A 25,633-nucleotide genomic window follows, 5' to 3' on the forward strand; every position below is an offset into this window, starting at 1 on the left:
GCTTCTTTTTAAAAACATCTATGTCATTGATTTGTAGAGAAAGAGTGTTATTCGATGAAGTAATCCCTTGTTTATCGTGGTTAATTGGTTCCACACCCCACCGCAAAAAGTGAATCAGTTAATTAACTGAATGTTTTTGTAGTTAAAGCATAGAAAAAACTTGTTTATTACCTTCTAAATTGATTTTTTTTAACATTATTAGAGCCCTGTAGACAATCACTAACACCCCTATAGTCACCTTTATAATTTCCAATATAATCAGAAGTAATCTGGTTGTAGTCAACCATAGTCGATGCATTTCTCTGTATCCTTTTTTCTGCACTGTCGTCGCTACGCTAGCGCTGTTAGCGCTACATGATAGGTTTTCAGGCTAATCAAGTCAATGTCGTTATGGTGTTTTAAATTTTTATTCAGGTGCCACTAAGACAATTTGCGAACCGAGGATGGTTGAACACTTGACACTGTCTCTCAGTTATTCGTAGTTTTTGTTGTAACGTGTTCATAGGTTCCTGGACTACCTGTCAGATCTTTGCGTGTCCATGAACAAGTCCATCCCGGTCACGCAGGAGCTCATCTGTAATGCGGTCCTCGATCTAACCAACGCTGACATCCTCATCGAAACTAAGTTAGCCTCCTCATTTCTCTTTTACTTTTTGGGTTTATGTTGAAAACAACTTTTACAAAAAGTGCATGTCCTTGTGCGGCAGATTAGTCTTGTCCAGATTTGAGATTGAAGTAGCATCAAATGGAGACAGTCCAGTAGAAGCTGAGGATGAAGAGGAGGTGTGGCTGTTCTGGAAGGACAATTTCAAGGATATACGGAGTAAGAGCGTTCGAGAGTTGGCCCAGGATGCAAAGGAGGGCCAGAAGGAGGACCAGGAGGTGGTCAGTTATTACAGGTCAGATATGTTCCAACATACTCTCACATTTATTCCGTCATACCAACAACAAAACACTTGTGTGCCATGAAAATGCTTAAAAAAAAAAAAAGATGGAACGATTTTGTTTTGATAGGTGCCAACTCAACCTTTTTGCCCGGATGTGCTTGGACCGTCAGTACTTGGCCATCAACAAGATCTCTGGGCAGCTGGATGTGGACTTGATCCTACGCTGCATGTCTGACGAGGACCTGCCCTATGATTTGCGGGCCTCTTTCTGTCGCCTCATGCTGCACATGCATGTGGACCGTGACCCTCAGGAGCAGGTCACGCCCGTCAAGTACGCCCGTCTGTGGTCTGAGATCCCGTCTCAAATTACGATTGATGAGTGAGTTCTTGTTGGGAATATGCTTAATGGATTTTTTGGAGCATACTAGCTTTTTGTTTCTTGTGTGACTGTGCTCTTGTCTTGCCAGTTATGATAATGACGGAACCACCAGAGATGAGATCAAGGAGCGATTCTGTCTCACCATGGATTTTGTGGAGAACTACCTGAGAGAGGTGGTGTCACAAAATGTTCCCTTCTCTGATAAAGAGAAAAACAAACTGACCTTTGAGGTAATCAACATATTTTGTGGTCACCTTTTTTTCTATTGCATTTCATTATTTAACATCAAACAAAGGATGGACAGGACTCGGTCATCCTGACTGAGTGAGAATAACTGAAGCTTTAAAAAGCCATGGTGCTTGAGATCTTTGATTTTCCTCTGTTAACCACGGTTACCCGTAAGGACGCATGTCATTATTGCTTTGCACCAAAAGGGCTTCACAGGCAAGGTTATTGGTGCCAATAAGATGACACCTGAACCAACCATTTATCAACTTCAAGGAGAGAGGTTCAGTTTCTGTGAAGAAGGCTTCAGGAAATAATTCATTCATACTTCTCACTCACTCAGTTTTGCCCAAGAACACATCCATGAATAAAGAAAGGTAGCAAAACAACTACTATATACTACAATAGTATACTCCTGATTGTCAAATATTCTTCTTCTTCTTGGGTAGGTCGTGAACCTGGCAAGGAATCTCATATACTTTGGCTTCTACAACTTCAACGACCTGTTACGACTGACGAAGATACTGCTGAACATTTTAGACTGTGTCCATGTCAGCACCGCATACCCCATCAACAAGATTGAGAAGGGCGAGGAAAACAAAGGTTGGCCTCCTGCTCCGGAGACTTCATTTCCGTTTTTACATCACGGATAACATAACGTGTTTGTGTAGCTGGCAGCAACGTGATGAAGTCCATCCATGGAGTCGGGGAACTAATGACCCAGGTAGTTCTGCGAGGCGGCAGCCTGTTGCACACCACACCAACTCATCAGCCAGAGGGCGATGTGGTTAAAGCCCAGGTTGAGCCGGAAAGAGAGGACATCATGGTCATGGACACGAAACTTAAGGTCATCGAAATTCTACAGGTAAGGATCATCTAAGGATGACTTCATGCTGGAACTTGAACACAAGAGCTATTTTCAAACGATATTTTCTCTTTTTCTTCAGTTTATTCTGAATGTGCGGCTGGACTACAGGATCTCCTGCCTGCTCTGTATTTTCAAACGGGAGTTTGATGAGAATAACCCGCAGGCAGAAAACGCTGCCAGCCATAACGGAACCAATAATGTCACCAGTCCCATGGCAGGTATGATACTCGGGACCAACATTTCGTGCTCAAGCAAGCTTGAAAGATCAAGTCCAGATTGTTTGGGAATTGTGGGAGTGTTCAAGTGTTCTGAAGCGTGGTACACTTTATTGGCCTCAATAATTTAAGAACAATAATATACAATGCGGCGGCACGGCGGTCTGGTGGTTAGTGCGCAGACCTCACAGCTAGGAGACCAGGGTTCGGTCCCCGCCCTCGGCCATCTCTGTGTGGAGTTTGCATGTTCTCCCCGTGCATGCGTGGGTTTTCTCCGGGTACTCCGGTTTCCTCCCACATTCCAAAAACATGCTAGGTTAATTAGCCACTCCAAATTGTCCATAGGTATGAATGCGAGTGTGAATGGTTGTTTGTCTATATGTGCCCTGTGATTGGCTGGCGACCAGTCCAGGGTGTACCCTGCCTCTCGCCCGAAGACAGCTGGGATAGGCTCCAGCACCCCCGCGACCCTCGTGAGGAAAAAGCGGTAGAAAATGAATGAATGAATATACAATGCTTCAGGAATAAAGTCAGAGTTGAATCAGGGCTTTGGACAGTTGGACCACTGTTTGTTTTAATTATGTGAAATATCAACATTTTACATTCTCCAGGAAATCTTGACTTTGAAAATATTGAGGAACAGGCCGAAGGAATATTTGGAGGAAGGTAAATCATATCTCAACTTATACCTAGTCAACAATAGCTTTAAAGATAATTAAAACAAATGAATTTTGACTGTTTCATTAGTGAAGAGAACACTCCACTAGACCTGGATGACCATGGTGGACGTACCTTCCTGAGAGTCCTGCTACACCTGACCATGCACGACTACCCCCCCCTCGTGTCCGGCGCGCTTCACTTGCTGTTCCGACACTTCAGTCAGAGGCAGGAAGTCCTCATGGCGTTTAAGCAGGTATGGAGGCCTGACCACTGTTGGATTTTACTTTGCATTTCTCCCCCAAATTTGAAAGGTTGCACTGAATCGCTTAACCCCTCACCATCTGCATCAACCCACAGGTCCAGCTCCTTGTGACCAGGCAGGATGTGGATAACTACAAGCAGATCAAATCGGACCTTGACCAGCTGCGATCCACAGTGGAGAAGTCCGAGTTGTGGGTCTACAAAAGGCAAGGAGAAGACGGAATGGATGGAGACGGGCCGTCAGAGTCAGATAACAAAAAGAAGGTAAAAGGTTCACAGCTGACAAGCACAGTATAAGCGGGTTTTATTTTTGGAGACACCTTCAAAAATGGTCATTGTGTCGTTGTATAGTCATATCACCTCATACTTTGGTACGTGACAAAAAGAAATTAAATTAAATAAAATTAAAATAAAGTTAAAAAAATTAAATTATATTAGGAAAGCAGGAAGTGAACAAATGTAACAGTTACCAGATGGAGGGGTAGGATTTAATAAGCTTTGCTTCTTCCTACTCCTTTTGGACATGTGGAACTGTGAACTGATTATGGGATGCACTCAATTGTAATCTGATGCATGTTCAAATGAAATAAAACCATTACCATTACCAAATACAACTGAAATGTGTATTTAAAAGATATTTTTTTTTTGCTTCCGGATAACATGTCGTTTGGCTAATGGCTTGTTTTACAGTCCTAACTGGAATTTTGCTAGAATAAAAATGTACTTTGTTTGTATTTGAAACAAATGTATGTATTGGTAAGACAATGATCAATTTTGTACCTTGTAAAACCATAGTTGCTGTTTGCTAAATACAAGGATGTATTTAGGATGACTATATAGACACTTACTATGGTACCCATCATGGCATTGGATGGTCATATCACCTCGTACTTTGGTACGAGGTACATTATTTAAAAAAACAAAACAAAAAACAGTATTATGGAAAGCAGGAAGTGAACAAATGTAACAATTACTGATTGTAAAAGTACCAGATGGAGGGGTAGGATTTAATAAGCTTTGCTTCTTCCTACTCCTTTTGGACATGTGGAACTGGGAACTGATTATGGGATGCACTCAATTGTAATCTGATGCATGTTCAAATGAAATAAAACCATTACCATTACCAAATACAACTGAAATGTGTATTTAAAAACAGTTGCAATAAAATAATTGTCTGCAGTAATCACACACATTCTTCATTGTGCTACAGGGGGATTCACTTGGCTGTGACAAGAACAGTACGGAAAGCTGCAGCAACTACAACTACAGGGTAGTCAAAGAGGTACCCTCATCTCTCAAGTATTTTTCCCTATTTGCATTGTGCCTGTTAGTTGCTAAGTCATTAAGTGCCGTGTTGCGTTTGTGTACAGATTCTGCTCCGTCTCAGTCAGCTCTGTGTCCAGGAAGGGAGCTCAGGGAAGAAGAGTAAGAAACAGCAGCAGAGGCTGTTGAGGAACATGGGGGCTCACTGTGTGGTGCTTGAGCTCCTGCAGATCCCCTATGAGAAGGTGCCTTCAGCGCCTTTGTGATTTCATGTTGTGTCACTTGCATGCATACGTTTGTAGAAAAAAAAAAAAGAGATGTGTGTGAAGTTGTGTTTCCCTCAACAGGGTGAAGATGTCCGAATGCAGGAGATCATGAAACTAGCTCATGAGTTTCTGCAGAACTTCTGTGCGGGAAACCAGCAGAACCAAGCTCTTCTCCACAAGCATATCAACCTCTTTCTTAATCCAGGCGTGAGTATCATTCATCCATCTTTTACTCTTTTTGGTCTACCGCGCTTTTCCTTGAACCATTTTCTGCTTTTTCAGATTCTCGAGGCCGTTACAATGCAGCACGTTTTCATGAATAACTTCCAACTCTGCAGTGAAATTAACGAGCGTGTGGTTCAACACTTTGTCCACTGTGCTGAGTCTCATGGTCGACACGTCCAGTACCTTAAGTTTCTGCAGACCATCGTGAAGGCCGAGAATAAGTTCATCAAAAAGTGCCAGGATATTGTCATGGCTGAGGTTTGACTTCATTGTTTTTATATGATGCATAAGTCATGTTTAGCGTTTATGCTAATCCTAATAACTCATACACATAGCTATCAGTTATTAATCGACTCGACATATCATAATGATGAAATGCTATATATTGCCAAAGTTCATCTATCTACTGTGACTCTCACCCACTCAGCTTGTGAGCTCAGGAGAAGACGTCCTCGTCTTCTACAACGATCGTGCATCCTTCCAAACATTAATCCAAATGATGCGCTCGGAACGGGAACGTTTGGATGAAAACAGCGCTTTAATGTACCACATCCACCTGGTGGAATTGTTAGCGGTCTGCACCGAGGGCAAGAACGTCTACACCGAGATCAAATGCAACTCGCTGCTGCCGCTGGATGACATAGTGCGCGTCGTCACGCATGAAGACTGTATTCCCGAGGTGAGGAGTTGGAATTCATTTAGTATGGAAAATTAATTTAAAGTGATTGGTAATAACATTTGTGTGTGATGCCATGAGCATTACACTCTGTATCTATCCTGGAAATTAATAGAATTGAAATTGTGTTATATTCTATACACTTGTTAATCCTTCTTTTATTGCGATTGTTAGATTAGATTCAGTTTGTCTCTCTTTAATTGCCATTGTTCGCTAATGTTGAAAGCTAACAAGCTAAATGCACAATCCAGGTTTATAATGGTTGATGGCCCTAAAAATGAATAATTGAGCTTTTTACATCTTCTAGGTGAAGATTGCCTATATCAACTTCCTGAACCACTGTTATGTTGACACTGAAGTGGAAATGAAGGAGATCTATACATCCAACCATATGTGGAAGCTCTTTGAAAACTTCCTGGTGGACATTTGTCGGGTAAGCAAACAAGATCATTATATTTTAACTGTTCATCATGCAAAGGTGACCCACGAGGGAGAGCGATAAGACACGTTTTCTCAATGCCTAGGTGTGCAACAACACCAGCGACAGGAAGCACGCAGATACCATGCTGGAGTGTTATGTAACTGAGACGGTTATGAGCATCGTCACATGTTTCTTCAGCTCTCCTTTCTCTGATCAAAGCACAAGCCTGCAGGTAATTTCAACGCTTGTAGAGTGACTTAGTATACAGACAGATGTCAAGTTTGCTATGCAAAGTGTGTGAATTATGCACTTTGAGTGCACATACAATTCCGTGGAACCTTTGTTTTCATTATTATTAATTGATTCCAAAAAGTCAGTCTAAAACCAAATCATGCAAAAAATAGTAAACAGTGTGCCGTATTTTCAGACTTAAGTCGTCTCTGTCTGACAGCGTATTCAAACACTCTTGTTACGCACTGCGCTTGAACTCCTCATCATGTGAACAGTGACCTCACAAAAGAGCACAGTGTTTGATAGATGGTGCCCCGACAGGAAGGAGACAGACATGGACTTACACGCGTGATAAAGGTTATTAAAGTATTCCCTAGCTTAAATCTTATGGAGGACCAAAACTGCCAAAATAATACATAAATAAATAAATAAAAGTGAAAATAAAAACAAAAATGAAAAAAAAATCAAAAAATTAAATACACAAAAATAAATATAAATGGAAATAAAAACAAAAATCAAAAAATATATACATAAATAAATAAATAAAAGCAAAAATAAATACAAAAATAAAAAACAAGATTCAAAAATTAAAAATAAATACAAAAATAAATGTAGAAATAAATACAAAAATAAATATATAAATAGAATTACATATCAATAAATAAATAAAAGCACTCTGCTCTCATATGTATTTATTTCATGCCGCAGACAATGTCAGCTTGAAATGCAGAAGGAAAAACTATTCAAATGAGGGGGCGGTCCTAAGTGTGTCTTGGGTTGAACTGTTCGCCTATTGGTTGATCGACATGTGAGTGCGAAAATCGACTAGGTATGCCTGCAAACAGCCACAGCAAGAGGAAGTCACCACACCACTCTCAATGGCGGTAAATATGGCTGCAATCTCCAGGGATCTCCGTTTGCTCGCAGATATTTCGGATAATGCTTCCCCGGATTACCTGCTTTTCCGGGTGGAAGCCTTTTTGGAGCCTGATCTCTCTCCTCCCCGACGGAGCTTTTTCGCACTCACATGTCGATCAACCAATAGGCGAACAGTTCAACCCAAGACACACTTAGGACCGCCCCCTCATTTGAATAGTTTTTCCTTCTGCATTTCAAGCTGACATTGTCTTTATGTATATATTTTTTATTTTTGTTTTTATTTCCATTTATATTTATTTTTGTGTATTTAATTTTTTGATTTTTTTTCATCTTGTTTTTTATTTTTGTATTTATTTTTGCTTTTATTTATTTATGTATATATTTTTTATTTTTGTTTTTATTTCCATTTATATTTATTTTTGTGTATTTAATTTTTTGATTTTTTTTCATTTTTGTTTTTATTTTCACTTTTATTTATTTATTTATTTATTATTTTGGCAGTTTTGGTCCTCCATAAAATCTGTCTATAATGTACCCACTTAAAAAAACACTATTCTCCATTCTTGACAGTGACTGAGTCGCTAACACGTGGATGCTTTGTTTGTGCACTCTATTCCAAGTTAGGACTAGGACTAGTTAATGAGGCGTAATGTTTGGTTGTATGGTAACTGAGACAGTGTACATAAACAGATCACTAAAACCAAGGTTTCCTGTATATACACCGACCAGCTCTGACACTATGATCACACAATTGCGATTTAGACTAATTTTATTGACAGTGTGGTGTGATGTGGTTCGGAGTCGTCAAAGTGAGGGCTATACCTAATAATTTGGTCGCTCTACGTGCTTCATGAGCATGCCGATATTTTAGAAACCAGTCACTTAAATGAGCGGAGCATTATTGTTGTTGCATAGGCAGGTTTTTTGCTCTGGATCTGATTTGATTGAGCTGAAAGATGAGCTGTACTTTCCTCTCTCTGCATAGATGGCTCGCAGTATGTATGTAAGTAACCATGATTCCTCCGGTATGAGTTTCCCAACCTATCCCAAGTGGCTCACCAACTTCTGTGTATGTGTTTGTAGAGATTGAGACCCGAGAATTACTGTATCTTCACTGTGTGGGTTTCTCTTGTCTTAGTCAGCACACTGACTTTGTTGTTCCCAAATCTGTGGGTGTGTTGCACAAGGTTTAGCTGGAACTGGTGATGCAATGACACGAAACGGTCAAGTCTTCGGTGTCGTGATGTCCAGGCCCAATAGTTACAAACTTTATTTTCTGTTGTCACATGTAATTTCCCAATGAAATCCCTCTATCACGTTCATTTTAACCTTAGTAGAAATCCTAGATTTGTACCCATTTTGCAGCGAGATTTATCGATTATATCACTACCCTCTTCTTTCAGGCCGCCATTCTTGGAAAGATAACTGAGGTATTTATTATTCCCTAGGCTGTGACCAGCTGATAGATGGCTCCTTCACTGTGTAGCAATCAGGTGTACTCTTGAACAGTGGGTGTGCAGATGGGACCACTAAAATCCGTAGAACCTTCCGCTATGCAGTCATATGAAAACATGTGGACATCTCATGTTTATTTACATAATTCAACATGCTTGCATTGAATTTTCTTTTCTTCACAGGGATTAGATCAGCTCTTCCGCTGTATGGAAAATAATTTACAAGTGCAACTCAAGTGCCAATGTGCGCAGGACATAGAGCAGAGCAGATTGTAAATATTCCATTCACTACAAAGAATATTGACGCTACCGGTGCTAAACATGCAGTCCTTCGTCAGACGGACGTTGTGCAACATCTCCACATAGCCACTACCGGTAGACGCCCCTGCACAACCTCAAGCTTGAAGGAAAAAGCACTCCAGATCATGATGGCATGCCCTTCACAGTGTGACGCCATCAAGACTGTCACGGTTACAATTACGCTAATCACCAGATCAAATAATTATCTCGATTTATGTTCGACCATTTGAAAGATCAAAGACTAATTTGTTTCTATTTCTCAGTAAACAATTACTTATTTCATGGGATGTCCTAATTTTTTCACATGACTGTCGGTATTAGTATCCTCACTTTGAAAAGCATTTGAGTCCATCCTAATCAGGCAATGTGATTGTGATTAATCAGCATTATTATGTTCTGTGCTCCGATGTACTTTGTTTTGCAGACTCGTCAGCCTGTATTTGTTCAACTGCTCCAGGGGGTCTTCCGAGTCTACCACTGTACCTGGCTTAACCCCGTGCAGAAGGCCTCAGTGGAGGCTTGTATTAAAGTACTCTCAGACGTCGGTAAGATAGTCAACATTTGGAGCGCCGATCCATAAGTTGACCGCTTTTTGATATGATAAGATGTACCGTGCATTTCTCTACCCAGCTAAGAGCAGAGCCATCGCTATCCCAGTGGACCTGGACAGCCAAGTGAACAACTTATTTGTGAAGTCCAATAATGTTGTCCAGAAGAGCCTCCTTAACTGGAAACTATCGGCCAAGAACACTTCCAGGAGAGACTCCGGGATGACAACCTCCAAAGACTACAGAAACATCATAGAAAGGCTCCAGGTGGGGGTGGATTGTCGCTTCACTTCATCTAATGTGAATATTAACAATATTTCAACATTTCATCCTAGTACCGCTACCCTTACCACTACGGTTGTTGTATGTTGCTCCATGGACGATAACACGGGAAGTGACAAAATGCAATGCAGCAGACAAAATACTGCAGAATTACTCACACGTTGACATTCTGGGAAACTGTTACGTCTCTAATTCTTGCAGCTCGACTGTGTAAGCTGGAAGTGTTCCACCTCCCGAGTTCAGGTCATCTGAAGTTCAGTGGATTTGTCGCACACAAAGTAAAGTTTAGATTTGAAAACTATTTGCACAAGTTGACATAAAGAAAACTTATTGACCAGTCTAGTGTGCACCCAGCCCAAAGTCAGCCCACTGTGACCCTGAGATAAGCAGCAGCAAAATGAATGCATCCACTTTCTATGCCGCTTATCCTCACAAGGGTCGTGGGCGGGCTGGAACCTATCCCAGCTGTGGCCAGCCAATCACAGGGCACATATAGAAAAAACAACCATTCCCACCCACATTGATACCTACGTATGGACAATTCGGAGCGGCCAATGAAGCTAACATGCATGTTACCCGGGGTACCCGCACAGAACCCACCCATGCACACACGGAGAGAACATGCAAACTCCACAGAGATGCCCAAGCGGAGAATCAAACCCAGGTCTTCCCATCTCCTGCCTGTGTGGCCACCATGCTAACCACCATTCAGTACATGGAGTTACGTAAAGTACGTGTAGTACTACGTGAAGTTATAGTTTCTTCACCAGTTGTTTATGATCAAAGTAGCATCGGTGAGGATTTTCTAAGCTTAGTCTTGAGTCTCGCATCTCAAAGGTTGCATGGACAATCAGTAGGATTTGACTAGTTCAGAAAATCATGTGTGCCCGTAACATCCTATGATCAAAAACAAATGAAGTTAACTGATTACTGAGATTAATGTGTAGAAAAATTTAAAGCGTGGCCGCGGTTTCGTAGATAATCCGTTTCAAAAGGTCTCTTTTGAAAATCTAGTTTCTTAGGCTCCGTACGAAAATCGAGACAATTTATCAATAATTTTTGTTGAAAACAGAATTATACAAAAACCTGGATGTATAAAAAACGATGTCGCACAATATTAATATTTTTATGGTGTTTGCCCTTTGCTGTGTAGGACATTGTCTCAGCGCTCGAGGACCGCCTACGGCCGCTGGTCCAAGCCGAGCTCTCAGTCCTGGTGGATGTCCTGCATCGTCCCGAGTTGCTCTTTCCTGAGAACACAGAAGCTCGCAAGAAATGTGAAAGTGGAGGATTCATATCAAAGTAGGTCTCACGACTGTGTTTTTGGAAAGTTTCTTTTTATGAGAAAGAATAAAAAATACGCCGTCGTGTTTACACTGATTGGCTTTTAACCCGTTAACCAATTCTCACTCATCCACACAATTGGAAGAGCTCAGACTGGATTACGGTAATTGTAGTCGCATCATTGTGTAAGGTGAAGGGTTCAAAGCATAGTCTGGATATTACGGTACTTTTAAGTATTTATTTTTGTCTTTGCTATATGGCTTGTGTCCACCACATCTGTCCTTTATTACAGTTTTATCACAACAAGTGCAATTTTCTGTCTCTGTTTCTGTCTTTATCGCCAATGTCAGACTAATTAAACACACCAAGCAATTACTGGAGGAGAATGAGGAGCGCCTGTGCATCAAAGTACTGCAGACACTCAGGGAGATGATGACGAAAGACCGCGGCTACGGGGAGAAGGTACCCACCTCTTTTTTCAGGACCACTGTTCATACGTCAGGTTTTCAACGTTCCGAGGTATCCTGAATTATCCCAGTTTTATACACTATATAGACAAAAGTATCCAGACACACTTCTTAAGTAATTCACCAATCAGGAGTTGGACTGGAACTCCTGTTTCCACCTGAATCTGCTAAGACATTTTGCATAATTCTATGCTTCAGGAGGACTATGCTCCAGTAACTGGACTTACAAAACAGAACTTACACAGAACCCCGGCATCCAGCCCATCAAACTTACATGACAGTAAAGCCACTAAAGCCAATAAAGCCAGGCTTCTATTTTCCCTTCTTGTAGTGCAGTAATCACATCGCTTCATACTTTGGTTTGTTTCAAGTCCCTAATATCTTGGTTAGCCTCTGAATTGTGTGCAGCACGCTAACAGTAGAGGCCTTAATCATCCATTTGTATTGTTTATCATGCATCATGACTTTTTGGTCAATAATACCTCATAGTAACATGCAGTAGGTCAAGCATTATTCACACTATTAATAGCATGTGTGCTCCACTAACACTAATGTCTTTTGGCTGCATTCATATGCACATCATAATCTCTAATGAATGACCTCGCTGTTCATGTCTTTTTCCTGTTTTGAATTAAATGAACACAAGCACCATAGTAAATACAGGAAATTAATTCTAACTGCTGCCTAAAGATTAATTTTTAGCATTTAAAAGTGTGAAACCGTTGACCATGACTATAGGAAACTTTATTTACAATATTTGCATTTTCCATAGCATGCACAACAAAGAATATTAAAAAAAATACAATTTAATATTATTATTTTATTCTTCTTTTTGTATTATATTATTATTAGTGTTGTTGTTTTGTGTTTGTTGAACAGCCTTGGACATAAAAAATAGGCAGTATGTTCTTAATATTCATTTATGGTATTTATGGTAGGTATGCATGGTTCTGCTATTTCATACAAGCAACATCGTTGTCAAGAAACAGTAAAAAATGTATATTATATATAGACGTATGTACTATGTACAAATAATAATGCTAATACCTTATCACGGTGCATCCAAAATGTGATATGACACAAGCGTGAATGATTAATATGGCTCCAGGTTTTACGTTTTGATCCCATATCTTTACGCGGTGTGTGTTTGTGTGTACATGCACGTGTTTGAGAGCGTGTGTGAGCTTCACTAATGGAGCTGTACTAACTCTCCCCCCATACTTTTCTCTTCCAGCTGATTGCCTTTGATGATGAAATGGATGTGGCTGAGGTTGATCATTCTTTCAAACTTTTACTAGTCCCCATTTCACCCCCCGCTCCCACTAACGGCGTTTAAACATGCTTACTAGAAACCTTTTTGTCCGCAGCTTAGTCCATCCCATCCCAGCCGAGATGCTTTAAATATTCCGGGCTTTTACATGGCGCATCACGTGAATTAAAACTATCATCAGTGTCCATTTGGATAATTAATTTCAAAGTGTCTCACAATGTGAAACAAATAATGTTTTTTTACATTGTGATCACTGCTTGTGATCAGTCATAATGAATATATGAAAAACATACACAATAGGATCTCTACGTCATTGTGGTGTTGCCCCATGTATTGTATGTACCTGGTTTATTTAAACTGCACTAGTTTCTAACCGTCATGTTGAAGACTAGCATATGGCTAGCTTGCATAGCTCCTTATTTCTGCTGCCCCTCCCCATATGGTTAGGTCAACTGTATGAGGGGTTCCTTGCAAAACCTACTTGGTTCCCAACGGTGTAGGAACAGTTTAGGTCCCATTTTGATGTTATTTCAGTAAAATTACTGCTGTGTTTCCATTTTTGAGGTTTTCTTGAACGGACAAAAAATTCCGCCAACACCGTTCCCAATACTTAGAGTACCAATGTACGCTCCAATGTTTGGGATCACTTACAAATTTCTTTGTTTCCCAAAGAAAAAACAATTTTCCTGCAATTCACAAATATTTTTTTCCATTTCACAAACAATTAAAATGAATCAGATGATTTTCAAAGAAGGATCTACATTTTTGCATAGAGGCCTACTATCTGTCTAACTCAGGGGTGGGCAAACTACGGCCCGGGGGCCACATCCGGCCCGCCAAGTGTTTCAATATGGCCCGCCTGTTCTTTCCAAAGTATTTTATTTAAACTCAACATACAACCTGGCATTGTGGCTTGGGCCAACTTTTTGATGGTTGAGGTAGCTGCTTTATCAATTTCGTTATTTGATGTGGTTTGTTGTTTACAAAATGCTCCTGGAAAAAGGAACACAAGCACAATAGTAAAAATAATAATAATAATAACAATAATAATGTTGTTGTTAATAATAATATTACTATTATATTAAAATTGTTGTTAATAATATTAATATAATAGTAATAATATTATTATTTAAAATAATAATAAACAATATTATTGTTATTATTATTATTAATATATAATAATATATTATATAATAATATAAATAATAATTATAATATATTATATTATATAATATAATGATAATAACATTACTATAACTAATAATAATAACAATAGTAATTCTAATAAAAATAATAATAATAACAATAATAATAATACATTTAATTTCTAATACACTTCACAATCAAATAAATGATTTCAAAGTTCACATATAGCAGATTGCACGACACTTTTACATGTAAAATATGTGTAAAAATATAGGTGTAAAAATTGACTGTTACGTGTAAAATACTATATACCACCAACTATATACCCATACATACCTATATACTATATACCCCTCCCCCCCTTCCCGGCAATTTAGTTAAATCAATGCGGCCCGCGAGTCAAAAAGTTTGCCCACCCCTGGTCTAACTGTCAGTCCTCTGCATCAATCTCCTGGTATGACTGCTAATCATCATTCATTTTCTACCGCTTTTCCTCACGAGGGTCGCGGGGGGTGCTGGAGCCTATCCCAGCTGTCTTCGGGCGAGAGGCAGGGTACACCCTGGACTGGTCGCCAGCCAATCACAGGGCACATATAGACAAACAACCATTCACACTCGCATTCATACCTATGGACAATTTGGAGTGGCCAATTAACCTAGCATGTTTTTGGAATGTGGGAGGAAACCGGAGTACCCGGAGAAAACCCACGCATGCACGGGGAGAACATGCAAACTCCACACAGAGATGGCCGAGGGCGGGGACCGAACCCGCCCTCCTAGCTGTGAGGTCTGCGCACTAACCACCAGACCGCCGTGCCGCCCTGCTAATCATCAATCAAAGTTAATCATTTTATAAGGCTAATACATTATTAGAAAACCCATTTAAAAATCTAAACTAAAATCTTTTACCATGCTGTTAACTACTCCCTTCAGAGAGCAGCACAAACTGGGTCTAACAAGGACAGAAAAACACTGCGAGTGTGTAGTTTAAGACAAAGACGCCTCACAGGTCGTCACCTGGCAGCTGCACTAAATAGTAGCCGTCAATCACCAGTGTCGGTATCAACAGTGAAGCGGCGACTTCAGGATGCTGGAGAAGAAAAAGCCATAATTCAGACTGGCCAAAAACAATTCCAAGTGATCCCAAACTTTTGAGCGGTAGTGTACGTCCATATATGGTATCATGACAGGTGGGGATGTATATTTATGCGGGGATTCACCACCCAACAGACCCGTATCGTAAGGTCAAGACTGCGTGGGGTGGCGTGCATGTCATACACCAATGTTGCAAAAATATGTGTGGTCATGACCCGTGGCCATAAGGAAGTGGATAAAACAAGTTTCCTCTTTCTGGTTGTTGTTGTGAGTGGGTGTCAGAGGGATGCTGGGTGTGACTACACCTCATCTCACATGTCATCACTGACTAATGTCAGAGCGAGCCTACAGTGGCTTCTTGTATTTCAGAATGTTTTGTGTCAGTAATCCACACCAGACTTGGCCCAAAATGTCTGACCCGGATATTTTTTTTTACTTTTGTAACCTGGTTAGCGATGGCGCTTAGCGGCGAGATGGTTGCATGTTTGATCTCCGCCCCAGCCTTTCTGTGTGCAGTTTACGTACATCTTCTCCTTTTGCTTGAGTGGCTGTGAGGTGACTGGTGATCTGTCTCCATGTGGTAGTCATGTGTTTGAATGGGGATCAAACCACGCTGCAACTCGCCCCTCACCCAAAGTCAGCTGGTTAGAGTCCAGCTTTTCATGACCTGAGCAGGATAAATGGTCTTAGATGGATGGATGGGTGGACATGGCAGTAGATACTGAAACACAACAACATGATTCCGTTTTTTACTAATATTATTGCTACATCTTCATGTACCTTTTAACACACTAGAATTGAACCGAACCCAAACAAAACATCCACACGTTAGTAACTCAAAGGGGATACCGGTTCTTCTAGAGTCGGGACACAATAGACAGATTCCATCCAGGGAATCCTTTAGTAATAAATACAGCATGTGTGGGTGTTTTATTTGTTCATATAACAAACACAGAACGATGCACAACTTGTATCTGTTTCCTTCCAAGCGTCCGCTATTTGTGCAGTACGCGAATGAGGCGTTTAGGAGGGCTGCGTATTTCTGAATATAAGAGGAATCTGTGCTTTTTTAAATTAAATATGGCTGCAAATGCTATAACTTTGATAAAGAACTTTGAATACATCATCATGTTCACCAGCTATTAAGGAAAATGTTAATAAATTTGTTATGTTCTGTATGTGTAGAGCTGTAACAATTAATCATCGATCAATTGATGATTAATCAGCATAACCATACGTTTTTGTGCTTTTCACTTTTGACGTTTTGAACAATGAAAACCGGGGTTCTGCAGTAGTGGACATAACTTTTGAGTACTTTTGTTTGTTTTTCGGGGTACCATCAAGAGGAAGTGGAATAGATTATGGTAATGGTAATGGTAATGGTTTTATTTCATTTGAACATGCATCAGATTACAATTGAGTGCATCCCATAATCAGTTCACAGTACCACATGTCCAAAAAGTAGTAGGTAGTAGGAAGAAGCAAAGCTTATTAAATCCTACCCCTCCATCTGGTACTTTTACAATCAGTAACTGTTACATTTGTTCACTTCCTGCTTTCCATAATACTGTTTTTTTTGTTTGTTTGTTTTTTTTAAATAATGTACCTCGTACCAAAGTACGAGGTGATATGACCATCCAATGCCATAATGGGTACCATAGTAAGTGTCTATATGGTCATCCTAAATACATCCTTGTATTTAGCAAACATCAACTATTGTTTTACAAAATTGATCATTGTCTTACCAATACATACATTTGTTTCAAATACAAACAAAGTACATCTTTATTTTAGCAAAATTCCAGTTAGGACTATAAAACAAGCCATTAGCCAAACGACATCTTATCCGGAAGCAAAAAAAAAATCTCTGCCTTTTAGGGAAATAGTCTTTCCGGAATTAGCAGGAACTATTATACATTCAAGTCTGTCTCGTCATCCCACTTTGAATTCATCCCGCTCTCTTACACACGGATTACCAATTTAGGAATGGAAGTCCCCGTCCTCTCCGTCATTGTGCTGCGATGACACTGAAGCGTTGTGTCTGCATGTTGCTTGGCATCACTTGCAGAGAAAACAGACCAAAACCCCAACTTCCTATCACGCAGACAAGAAGACTTCTGTCAAAGGCTGCAACGCCACACTGTTTGACACCCCCACACCTCTTTATTAATCATTCTCCAGAAATAGAAAGTTGATCAAACACAAGCCAGGGCGAAACAGCACACGAATACGCTGGCACTCGTGTAATCAAGCTGGATTATATCATTCACTCCATGTGCTCACCCTTCCCGCACGTGCACACGCGTTACATTTGTGAGGTTTCATGCTGGTCATAGATTCACACTGAGATAATGTTTCCGGCTTCTCCTGTAATTAGAAAGCAAGTTTGTTTTCTGAGAACTCTTATGTAACTGCTGCACGAAAGCATACGGCTGTATAAGCAACGGCTTTCATGCAAAATATTCATGCATTGTACTATTATTAGGTGTTTAATACGTGTCACTTCCATCAGCACTCGTGCCAAACAACCTCAGACAGACGCTGCTTGTCCTCGTTTGTCCCCCCCCCCTTCCACGGCACGCCGAGTCAGGAGGCTGTTCTTTGTTTCCGCAGTCAACAGGGGGTGGTGCAGATATTCCCAAGAATCGAGCAGCACTGGCCCACTTTCCTTAAGTTAATGTGCACGGTTCTTGGGTTCTAGCCAGCTTCAGGACGCTGTTACATAAGACCAAACACTTTCTCCCCCCCCCTCCTGTTTTTCCCCCCCCGTCTCTTTCCTGGAATCGAAACTCATTTTTGCCATGGCAAATGACGATAAAAGGGCAGCAGACGCTGTTTGGAATCAAACAGCGGAAGTCTGACATTCTGCAGAGGGAGAGAGAGAGACAGTTGTCGTTTAAGATTTTTTTTTTCTTGTATATGACATCTGACAAAAACTTGCTTATTTTTTGCAATATTTAATCACCATTCATTCATGTCATTAAAAAACATGTACAACTGTAACTGTACAATGTTAATGTCATGGATAATAGGGGCAAATAAAACATACTCACTGAAATATACTACGGTGGTAACAGTCATGATGATTGGACACCACATGATGTGTAAGATATCATGTGATATCAGGGACCGGGGGTCATTTGGCCCATAACTACAGCCTAGCTTCTTGCTTTGCAGCTGCTGTGACTTAGACGCCAAACAGAAGGCGTCCAAAGCGCTTCCCACGCTAATGAACGCACAGACGGGCACAAAACTGTTATTGGATTTCCAAAGTTCCGGTAGTCTGTCAGTATTATTGTGCAGTGGAAAGTGTGTGCATATTTTGGAAACAGCACATCGATAATGACTTTATGACTTAAAATCATTTTCCAGGATGCAATTAAAGTTCATATTGGTTTTGGGTACTTTTTTTTCAGTATTCAGAATTAAATCATTATGAGATTAATTTTATCATTACTATATGTCAATAATAACCACGTAAACCATTGGATTACGACTAACAGTTTTAAAGTATAGATAAAATAGACGATCCTTGAGAAAATCTCTGCAGGTTTGGAGAAGGTTTTTTCATATACTGTATTGGAGAAGGTTTTTTCATATACTGTATTTTCTGGACTATAAGTCGCACAAGGCCAAAAATGCATAATTAAGTAGAAAAAAACATACATTAGTCGCACTGGAGTATAAGTAGCATTTTTGCGGATAATTTCTGTTACAAACTACTTGACCAAGGCAAGTTCTAACATTAATAATAAAAAAAAAACAGGCTGAATAGGTGTAAGATATGCTAACACAATAGTTATTCAGCTACACGAAAAATAAACATGAACAGAAAAGGTGTTTATGTAACATAAACAGTTTTTTCATTTATAGGTCACTCTGGAGTATAAGTCGCAGGAACAGCCAACCTATGAAAAAAAGTGCGACTTATAGTCCAAAAAATACGGTAGATGCCAAAGTAAAGAACATTTTGAACACTTTATTATAAAACCATGGCCTACTGCTACGACTTTCATCCCAAATCTAGCTTCTGTGTGATATTGTCAGCGGAAATTGAATTGATGGCTCGATAGAAATCTTCATTCTGCATACTTGAATTTGTAGTCCTTTACTGTATTTACTGGTTCTTGCTCTCTGCCATTCCCTTGTCCTATACCAGCAACCTTGTTGTCATTGTCGTTGAAACACACGTTGCAATCCCAAGTAGCCATGAAGCATTTTTGTGTGTCTGCATGCATAGTTTGTGTTGATCTGAAAGCTTGGCGCTTATGAAAGAACAATGTACAGTCGTCCTTCGCTTCATTGCGGTTCAAATAGCTCACTCATTCTATGGCGTTTTTACAAAATAAATTAATGAATAATTTATCGTGGTTTCGTGGATGACAACACCCTATTATTGGGCAAAATATACCCAAAGACAAGTTCAATGTAGTATTCTGGCCACTAGGCGGCAGTAATGTTACATTGATGAGACTTTGCTTTCTTACATGAAAAATGTTCCTCACATTCCATGTGGAAGTGGTATGTTTTTGGCTTCTTCCCCACACCATTTGAAACCTTTTATTAAGTAAACAAATTGGAGGCTAACTAACTAGCTTGGGAGAATGCTTTGTTTAAAGCGGTGTCCATCTCTTGGGTCTCTGCAGTGATCCCGTAGTCTGCATTACGGTTGGGTAATGTGGTGTAAAGAAAGTGTGATAAGGGTGTAGATCAATTCACGGAATTCACTTATCGCGGTCAGTTCCGGAACCAATTAACTGTGATCAACGATGGACGACTGTATTGCTGCATTGATTAATCGTTACCAATAGGGGTGCATCACGTGGCAGTCATGTGGCACCATCACTAATTCACCATCTTCCAACTCTTGACTAACATCATCCTTTTATTCCCACTTAGCTGGCACCCCCACCTGAGCCCGAAGTCCCCGCTGAGGTGTGTTTAAGTCCCATATCCTCCTGGGTCTCTAATATGGGTCACTGCTGATGACCCGTCATAGCATTTTCACCGATCCCACCCCAATCCAGTGTGCTGAGTTTGTGTGTGAAGGGATAAGTGAGATTGGGTTTTATTGATGAGCTTGTTTTGCCCCTAGTTACCACCCCCCCCCCCCCCCCCCCCAGCTTGCCCCCCTCAGTTACCATGGTTTGTATGTCTTCCACACTTGCCAGCTAGTCACACACTTCACTAAACAAATTAGGACTTCTACCATGGGACGTACACATGACACAACATTCCTGATGGATTCAGTTCTTGAGGATTATGTTTTTCCCTCCAATTGGACCGTGTGTCGGACCGATTTGGAATGACACGCGTCAGACACACTCCTGAATGAAATGTGAAATTGCAATTTAACAGTTTAGCTGAGGGGACAGATGGAGATGTTGCAGCGTTGTCGCTCACAGACCGCGGAAAAAAATGTCAATCAGGGAGGATCTGTGACATCTCCACACGCCCGAGTGATGCCACTGCAAGAGGCCTTACTTTGTCACAAAGACAGAAGGCCTTTTTGCCTTTGCCAGGTCGTGACTGTCAATATTTGTCAGAAAATGACACAAAAGCTGGATTTTAGCGGCGATTCTGACTTGAAGGAAACTTTTGATGAGCTCATGTCCAAGCTCTTTCCACCCAGGGCCGCATCCTGAAAAATCTAAATATGCCTTCTATGATATTTGTATTTATTTTTTTCAATTAAAAAAAAGCTAAAAATAAAAATCAAGCTGCAGACCACAAATGGCCCCCAGGCTGCACTTTGGACACCCTCGGTCAGTGCAAACCTAATAAACAATTTTCCATGAGTGTTAAGATTTTGTTCAGGAGTGTACCCCCTCCCCTCCCCCCACTTTGCTGCATGACACCACTATAAAACCGCATGATGCCATTAGCACCCAGGCCCCCCGCATCCCGCATGCAAGTACAACTACTAATGTGCACTGTATTAACAAATTCCTTCCCTTTTTGTAATCTTTGTTTGCTTTCTGCTAACTCAACTCACCCTTTAAAGGAGCTTGATCCCAGTCAGCCTCAGAAGCAGCTGGAGGATCAGAGGAGGGTAGGTACCGACTTCGGTCCTGCTTCAGGCCGCCCTCATTTTGGCCTGCGTGGCACTGCTTCCACAGCATGGCACTCCCTCACCTTCCCTGCAACACATGAATTATGATATGATATCACACCGTACGTAACATTAGACTGTGCCTTATTGTGCTCTCCCTTTGTGGACTCAGGGAGGGACGTGTAGATACACTGACTGACGGCAGGACAATGCACGTTTTTCTTTTATATAATACCTCAGCGTGAAGGCTTTTCAACACCATTGGCATAGATCAGAGGGCAATTAAAAATGCTTTTATGTATTTTATGTTTATCATAACAATAGCAAGCTACAAGACATGTACAGATAAAGAAAAGTGAAAGTTGACAATGTAAACGATCTTTTAATGTACACCTGAAAAGTTTCATGCTTGTTAGTTGCAACAGCGTTAACTATAATTCCACTCATGACATATATATCTTTCTAGGGGGAAGCTTTGCGGCAGATTTTGGTAAATCGATACTACGGCAATGTCAAACCTGGTCCGAGGAGAGATAGCCACACGCCCTTCAGCAACGGCCCCCTTTCTTCGGGAACCCAGGGGAAACCTCCTACCGGTGGGTGTATTCATATTATATGTGTCCTACTGTTACCCTGGGAACGCATTGCACTGCCGTTTCATGAAAAGTCAATAAACAGACCAATTAGAATACATTTGAAACAGGCTTGTTAAAAATAACCTGTTTACACCGGGAACAAATACATTTGTGTTAACAAAAACAACTTTATTTCTATCTTAACACATAAACAGCAGCACTCGATTCCAACACTGTACTGTATCTCCTACTAACAAACATATCTCCATTCATCCTCCGAACACAGCGTCCATGGGTGAGGTACATTCACGGACACTACGGATATCAACACAGGAAAAGCAGGTACTAGGAGACCATTCAGGGTCTGCTAAAGTTCACCATACTCTAGTTCTTTACGTCCATGATCACTGGATAAGACACGGATTACATTTACTAGAGACTGGGTTTCACACTCACAACCCCCAAGCCCTTTGCAGTCCACTATAACATATTTTGTTGCCCCCTACTTGACGTCAAATGTAAAAGAAGCACTTAAAGGCACAATCATAAGCGCGGCATGGAACATGTAAGTAAAGTAAATAAACTATGTTAACCCTAAACATGTAAATTCAGAAACTTTTGACAAAACAAGTACCGCAAAGCATGCTGGGAGCAATATTTGATGCCTCCCAACCTCACTCAGACCAGGTAAAAACTGAGTTTGAGACCCCCTGCTTTGCCGCATCTATCTGCAACCCCGCATTAATTAAGAGCTAAATGATACATATGGTGGTACCATTTAAAAAAAAAAACATTACATCTACAGTAAACTCTATGATGACATAATGTTGAATCAGCACACTGTAAAAAGTCACAGGAAACCATCAAGCAACATCTTGAGGGTGCTAGACATTATAACACATCACGTCTCGAATGTGCGGCCGTTTCCCGTCTGTAGATGAAGAGAGGTCAACGTGCTTCTTCTTTTGTCCATGATAATAATAACAACAATAATAATAATTAATCCCTTTAATTATAATACCTTGTGTTTACAGTAACCTATTTGCAAAGAGAACCATTCATTCATTCATTCATTCATTTTCTACCGCTTTTTCCTCACGAGGGTCGCGGGGGTGCTGGAGCCTATCCCACCTGTCTTCGGGCATGAGGCGGGGTACACCCTGGACTGGTCGCCAGCCAATCACAGGGCACATATAGACAAACAACCATTCACACTCACATTCATACCTATGGACAATTTGGAGTGGCCAATTAACCTAGCATGTTTTTGGAATGTGGGAGGAAACCGGAGTACCCGGAGAAAACCCACGCATGCACGGGGAGAACATGCAAACTCCACACAGAGATGGCCGAGGGTGGGAATTGAACCCTGGTCTCCTAGCTGTGAGGTCTGCGCGCTAACCACTCGACCGCCGTGCCACCCCGGGCTTCCGGGCTGACATTCTCTAGTCTTCCACTCGACCGTTTATTCCAACTCATGGCTCTGTCTCTCATCACGGATTTGACTCGTGGTTCAACTCCATCGCAGCTTTGCAAAAAGACAAATGAGATCTCTAAACTCCTCTAAGGTCATGGATGTCTCGCTCTTGGTCTCCCTGTGCACAGCGTAGTGTGTTGTTGCCAGGCGACCGCAGCGCCCAGCTCTGTCTAGAAAGGGCTGTGTTGTTGATTCAGTTGCCCGTCCGGCCAGCGATGGCTCTGATGGGTGCTGTTATCTCACCGCAGCTTGCCAGCGTACCCCTGCGGAGTCAAGCCGCTCATTGTTATTCTGCATCACGTCCCCGTTGATCGAAATGTATCCTGTGGCTCCTTTGCAGCACACAAGACCCCAAAGGACCCTTGAATGCGTACAAGTAATTAGTACATTTAAGTTATATAAGAAATAAGAACCTGCTTTTTTTGTACTACAAGTTTTTTGATGAAACTTATCGCCAAATAACCAAACTGCGCCTAACATACGAGTCCCTTGAATCACTGTGAAGTGGATAGCGGTTCTTTTACAGTTGGGACACTATAGACAGATCCCGTCCATGGAATTCTTTGCATCTGTCGCCTTCCTTCTCATTTCATGTACTGTCCTGCTGCTGATGTGATCAAGTGCAATGTGTAGTTCTGAGTGGTAGAGAAATCATTTAAGAAGGCTGCAACGTACGATTTTGGCACGTAAAACTAATTATTCTCCATAAAATGTGTTTTGTGTTAACATTTTGCATTTTATTGGATTTGTTTCTTATGGGAAAAATTTAGTCTGTTTTGTATGCTTCGGTTTTTGGAGCAGATAAAACCCCAAAATGTAGGTTCCACTCTATTATGAGTTATTACTTTGCATAGAATAATTTAATTTAGTATGCCATTCCAGATTTGAGAAATAATTAAATCATTTAACATAATGTTTTTCTTTTTAGGGCTCTCAAATGATTACACATTTGAATCAGATTAATCACAGTTGTTAAATGAATTAAACATGATTAATCACCATGAGGGGCGGCACGGCGGTCGAGTGGTTAGCGCGCAGACCTCACAGCTAGGAGACCAGGGTTCAATCCCACCCTCTGTGTGGAGTTTGCATGTTCTCCCCGTGCATGCGTGGGTTTTCTCCGGGTACTCCGGTTTCCTCCCACATTCCAAAAACATGCTAGGTTAATTGGCCACTCCAAATTGTCCATAGGTATGAATGTGAGTGTGAATGGTTGTTTGTCTATATGTGCCCTGTGATTGGCTGGCGACCAGTCTAGGGTGTACCCCGCCTTACGCCCAAAGACAGCTGGGATAGGCTCCAGCACCCCCTGCGACCCTCGTGAGGAAAAGCGGTAGAAAATGAATGAATGAATAATCACCATGAGCAACAATGTCTCAAATATGCCCATTTTTACAATATAGTAGTAAAAGAAAGATGTTTTGTTGAGAATTTTAATGGTCAATGCCACTATTCCCTATGGAAAATACACACCGAGCCTATCCCAGCGAAAAGCAGGGTACAGCCTGGAATGGTCACCAGCCAGTCGCAGGAAGAACAACCATTCCCACTCCCGTTCATACCTACGAACACTTTAGTCCGTAGGTACCGTAGGTTCATTGTGTGTAGAAATAGTCAATTTGTGCCAGCATTGATTTTCAAATGATTCCATTAATCTCGATGATGTTTTTTATTTGTTCATGCCGCAGGATTAAAAAGTATTTCCGAACGTCAAATGTAGGGGCCGTTCCTTAATGCTCTCCAATTGAGTTATTCTAGGGAAATTACCTTGCTCGTTCATGCACTCGTCCTGGAATGCTCGGCATTATAACCATCTTGAAGAGTAAGCGGGTGGGGCTGTGGATAGTAGCATTCATTACAATTACAATGGATTACACTGGGGAACACTCAAAATGTTGCATTTAAAGTAAGACTTGTTTTTAGTCAATTTAAGTGTGCTGAGTTCAAATCTGAAGTTAGTTTTTTTCTGCAAGCTACAGATTTTATGCAATCTTTAATTTTTATTAAAAATAGAAAAAAATCGAGCATTATTATAGGATATTGCAATGTCAGCCACAAATCAGTATATTTAACAAGGCAAAAGAAACAGAACATTAAAATGTGATTTTAGATTAAAGTACACCATTGTTAGAAGTGCCATATGTTTTTCTGGAAGCATTTCTCAGAAAACAGTCTTTATCGCAACGTGAAATAAGCATAATTTACAACGTTCTTCAGATAAGAGTCA

General features: G+C 40.8%; 1 protein-coding gene across 5 annotated transcripts in view; it reads left to right on the forward strand.

The window, feature by feature from the left end:
• Positions 1-25,633, forward strand: part of itpr1b (inositol 1,4,5-trisphosphate receptor, type 1b) — a 124,681-nt gene that overhangs the window by 65,064 nt on the left and 33,984 nt on the right. For 3 of the 5 annotated variants that reach the window (XM_058052183.1, XM_058052012.1, XM_058052107.1), the window contains exons 24-45: positions 506-625; positions 708-899; positions 1,015-1,266; positions 1,355-1,496; positions 1,941-2,094; positions 2,163-2,356; positions 2,439-2,577; positions 3,186-3,240; positions 3,322-3,487; positions 3,592-3,759; positions 4,706-4,777; positions 4,866-5,003; positions 5,106-5,231; positions 5,307-5,507; positions 5,677-5,928; positions 6,233-6,358; positions 6,450-6,578; positions 9,635-9,755; positions 9,841-10,025; positions 11,194-11,342; positions 11,675-11,786; positions 21,821-21,950. In XM_058052183.1, the coding sequence (XP_057908166.1) occupies positions 506-625; positions 708-899; positions 1,015-1,266; positions 1,355-1,496; positions 1,941-2,094; positions 2,163-2,356; positions 2,439-2,577; positions 3,186-3,240; positions 3,322-3,487; positions 3,592-3,759; positions 4,706-4,777; positions 4,866-5,003; positions 5,106-5,231; positions 5,307-5,507; positions 5,677-5,928; positions 6,233-6,358; positions 6,450-6,578; positions 9,635-9,755; positions 9,841-10,025; positions 11,194-11,342; positions 11,675-11,786; positions 21,821-21,950 (3,323 nt within the window). Of the gene's footprint in view, positions 1-505; positions 626-707; positions 900-1,014; positions 1,267-1,354; positions 1,497-1,940; positions 2,095-2,162; positions 2,357-2,438; positions 2,578-3,185; positions 3,241-3,321; positions 3,488-3,591; positions 3,760-4,705; positions 4,778-4,865; positions 5,004-5,105; positions 5,232-5,306; positions 5,508-5,676; positions 5,929-6,232; positions 6,359-6,449; positions 6,579-8,441; positions 8,460-8,859; positions 8,887-9,634; positions 9,756-9,840; positions 10,059-11,193; positions 11,343-11,674; positions 11,787-13,025; positions 13,062-20,201; positions 20,238-21,306; positions 21,355-21,820; positions 21,951-25,633 lie in introns of all 5 variants that reach the window. The other 2 variants (XM_058051928.1, XM_058051852.1) reach the window with 2 other exon arrangements.

Source organism: Doryrhamphus excisus, chromosome 1 (genome assembly GCF_030265055.1).
Source record: "Doryrhamphus excisus isolate RoL2022-K1 chromosome 1, RoL_Dexc_1.0, whole genome shotgun sequence".
NCBI classification, from domain to species: Eukaryota; Metazoa; Chordata; class Actinopteri; order Syngnathiformes; family Syngnathidae; genus Doryrhamphus; species Doryrhamphus excisus.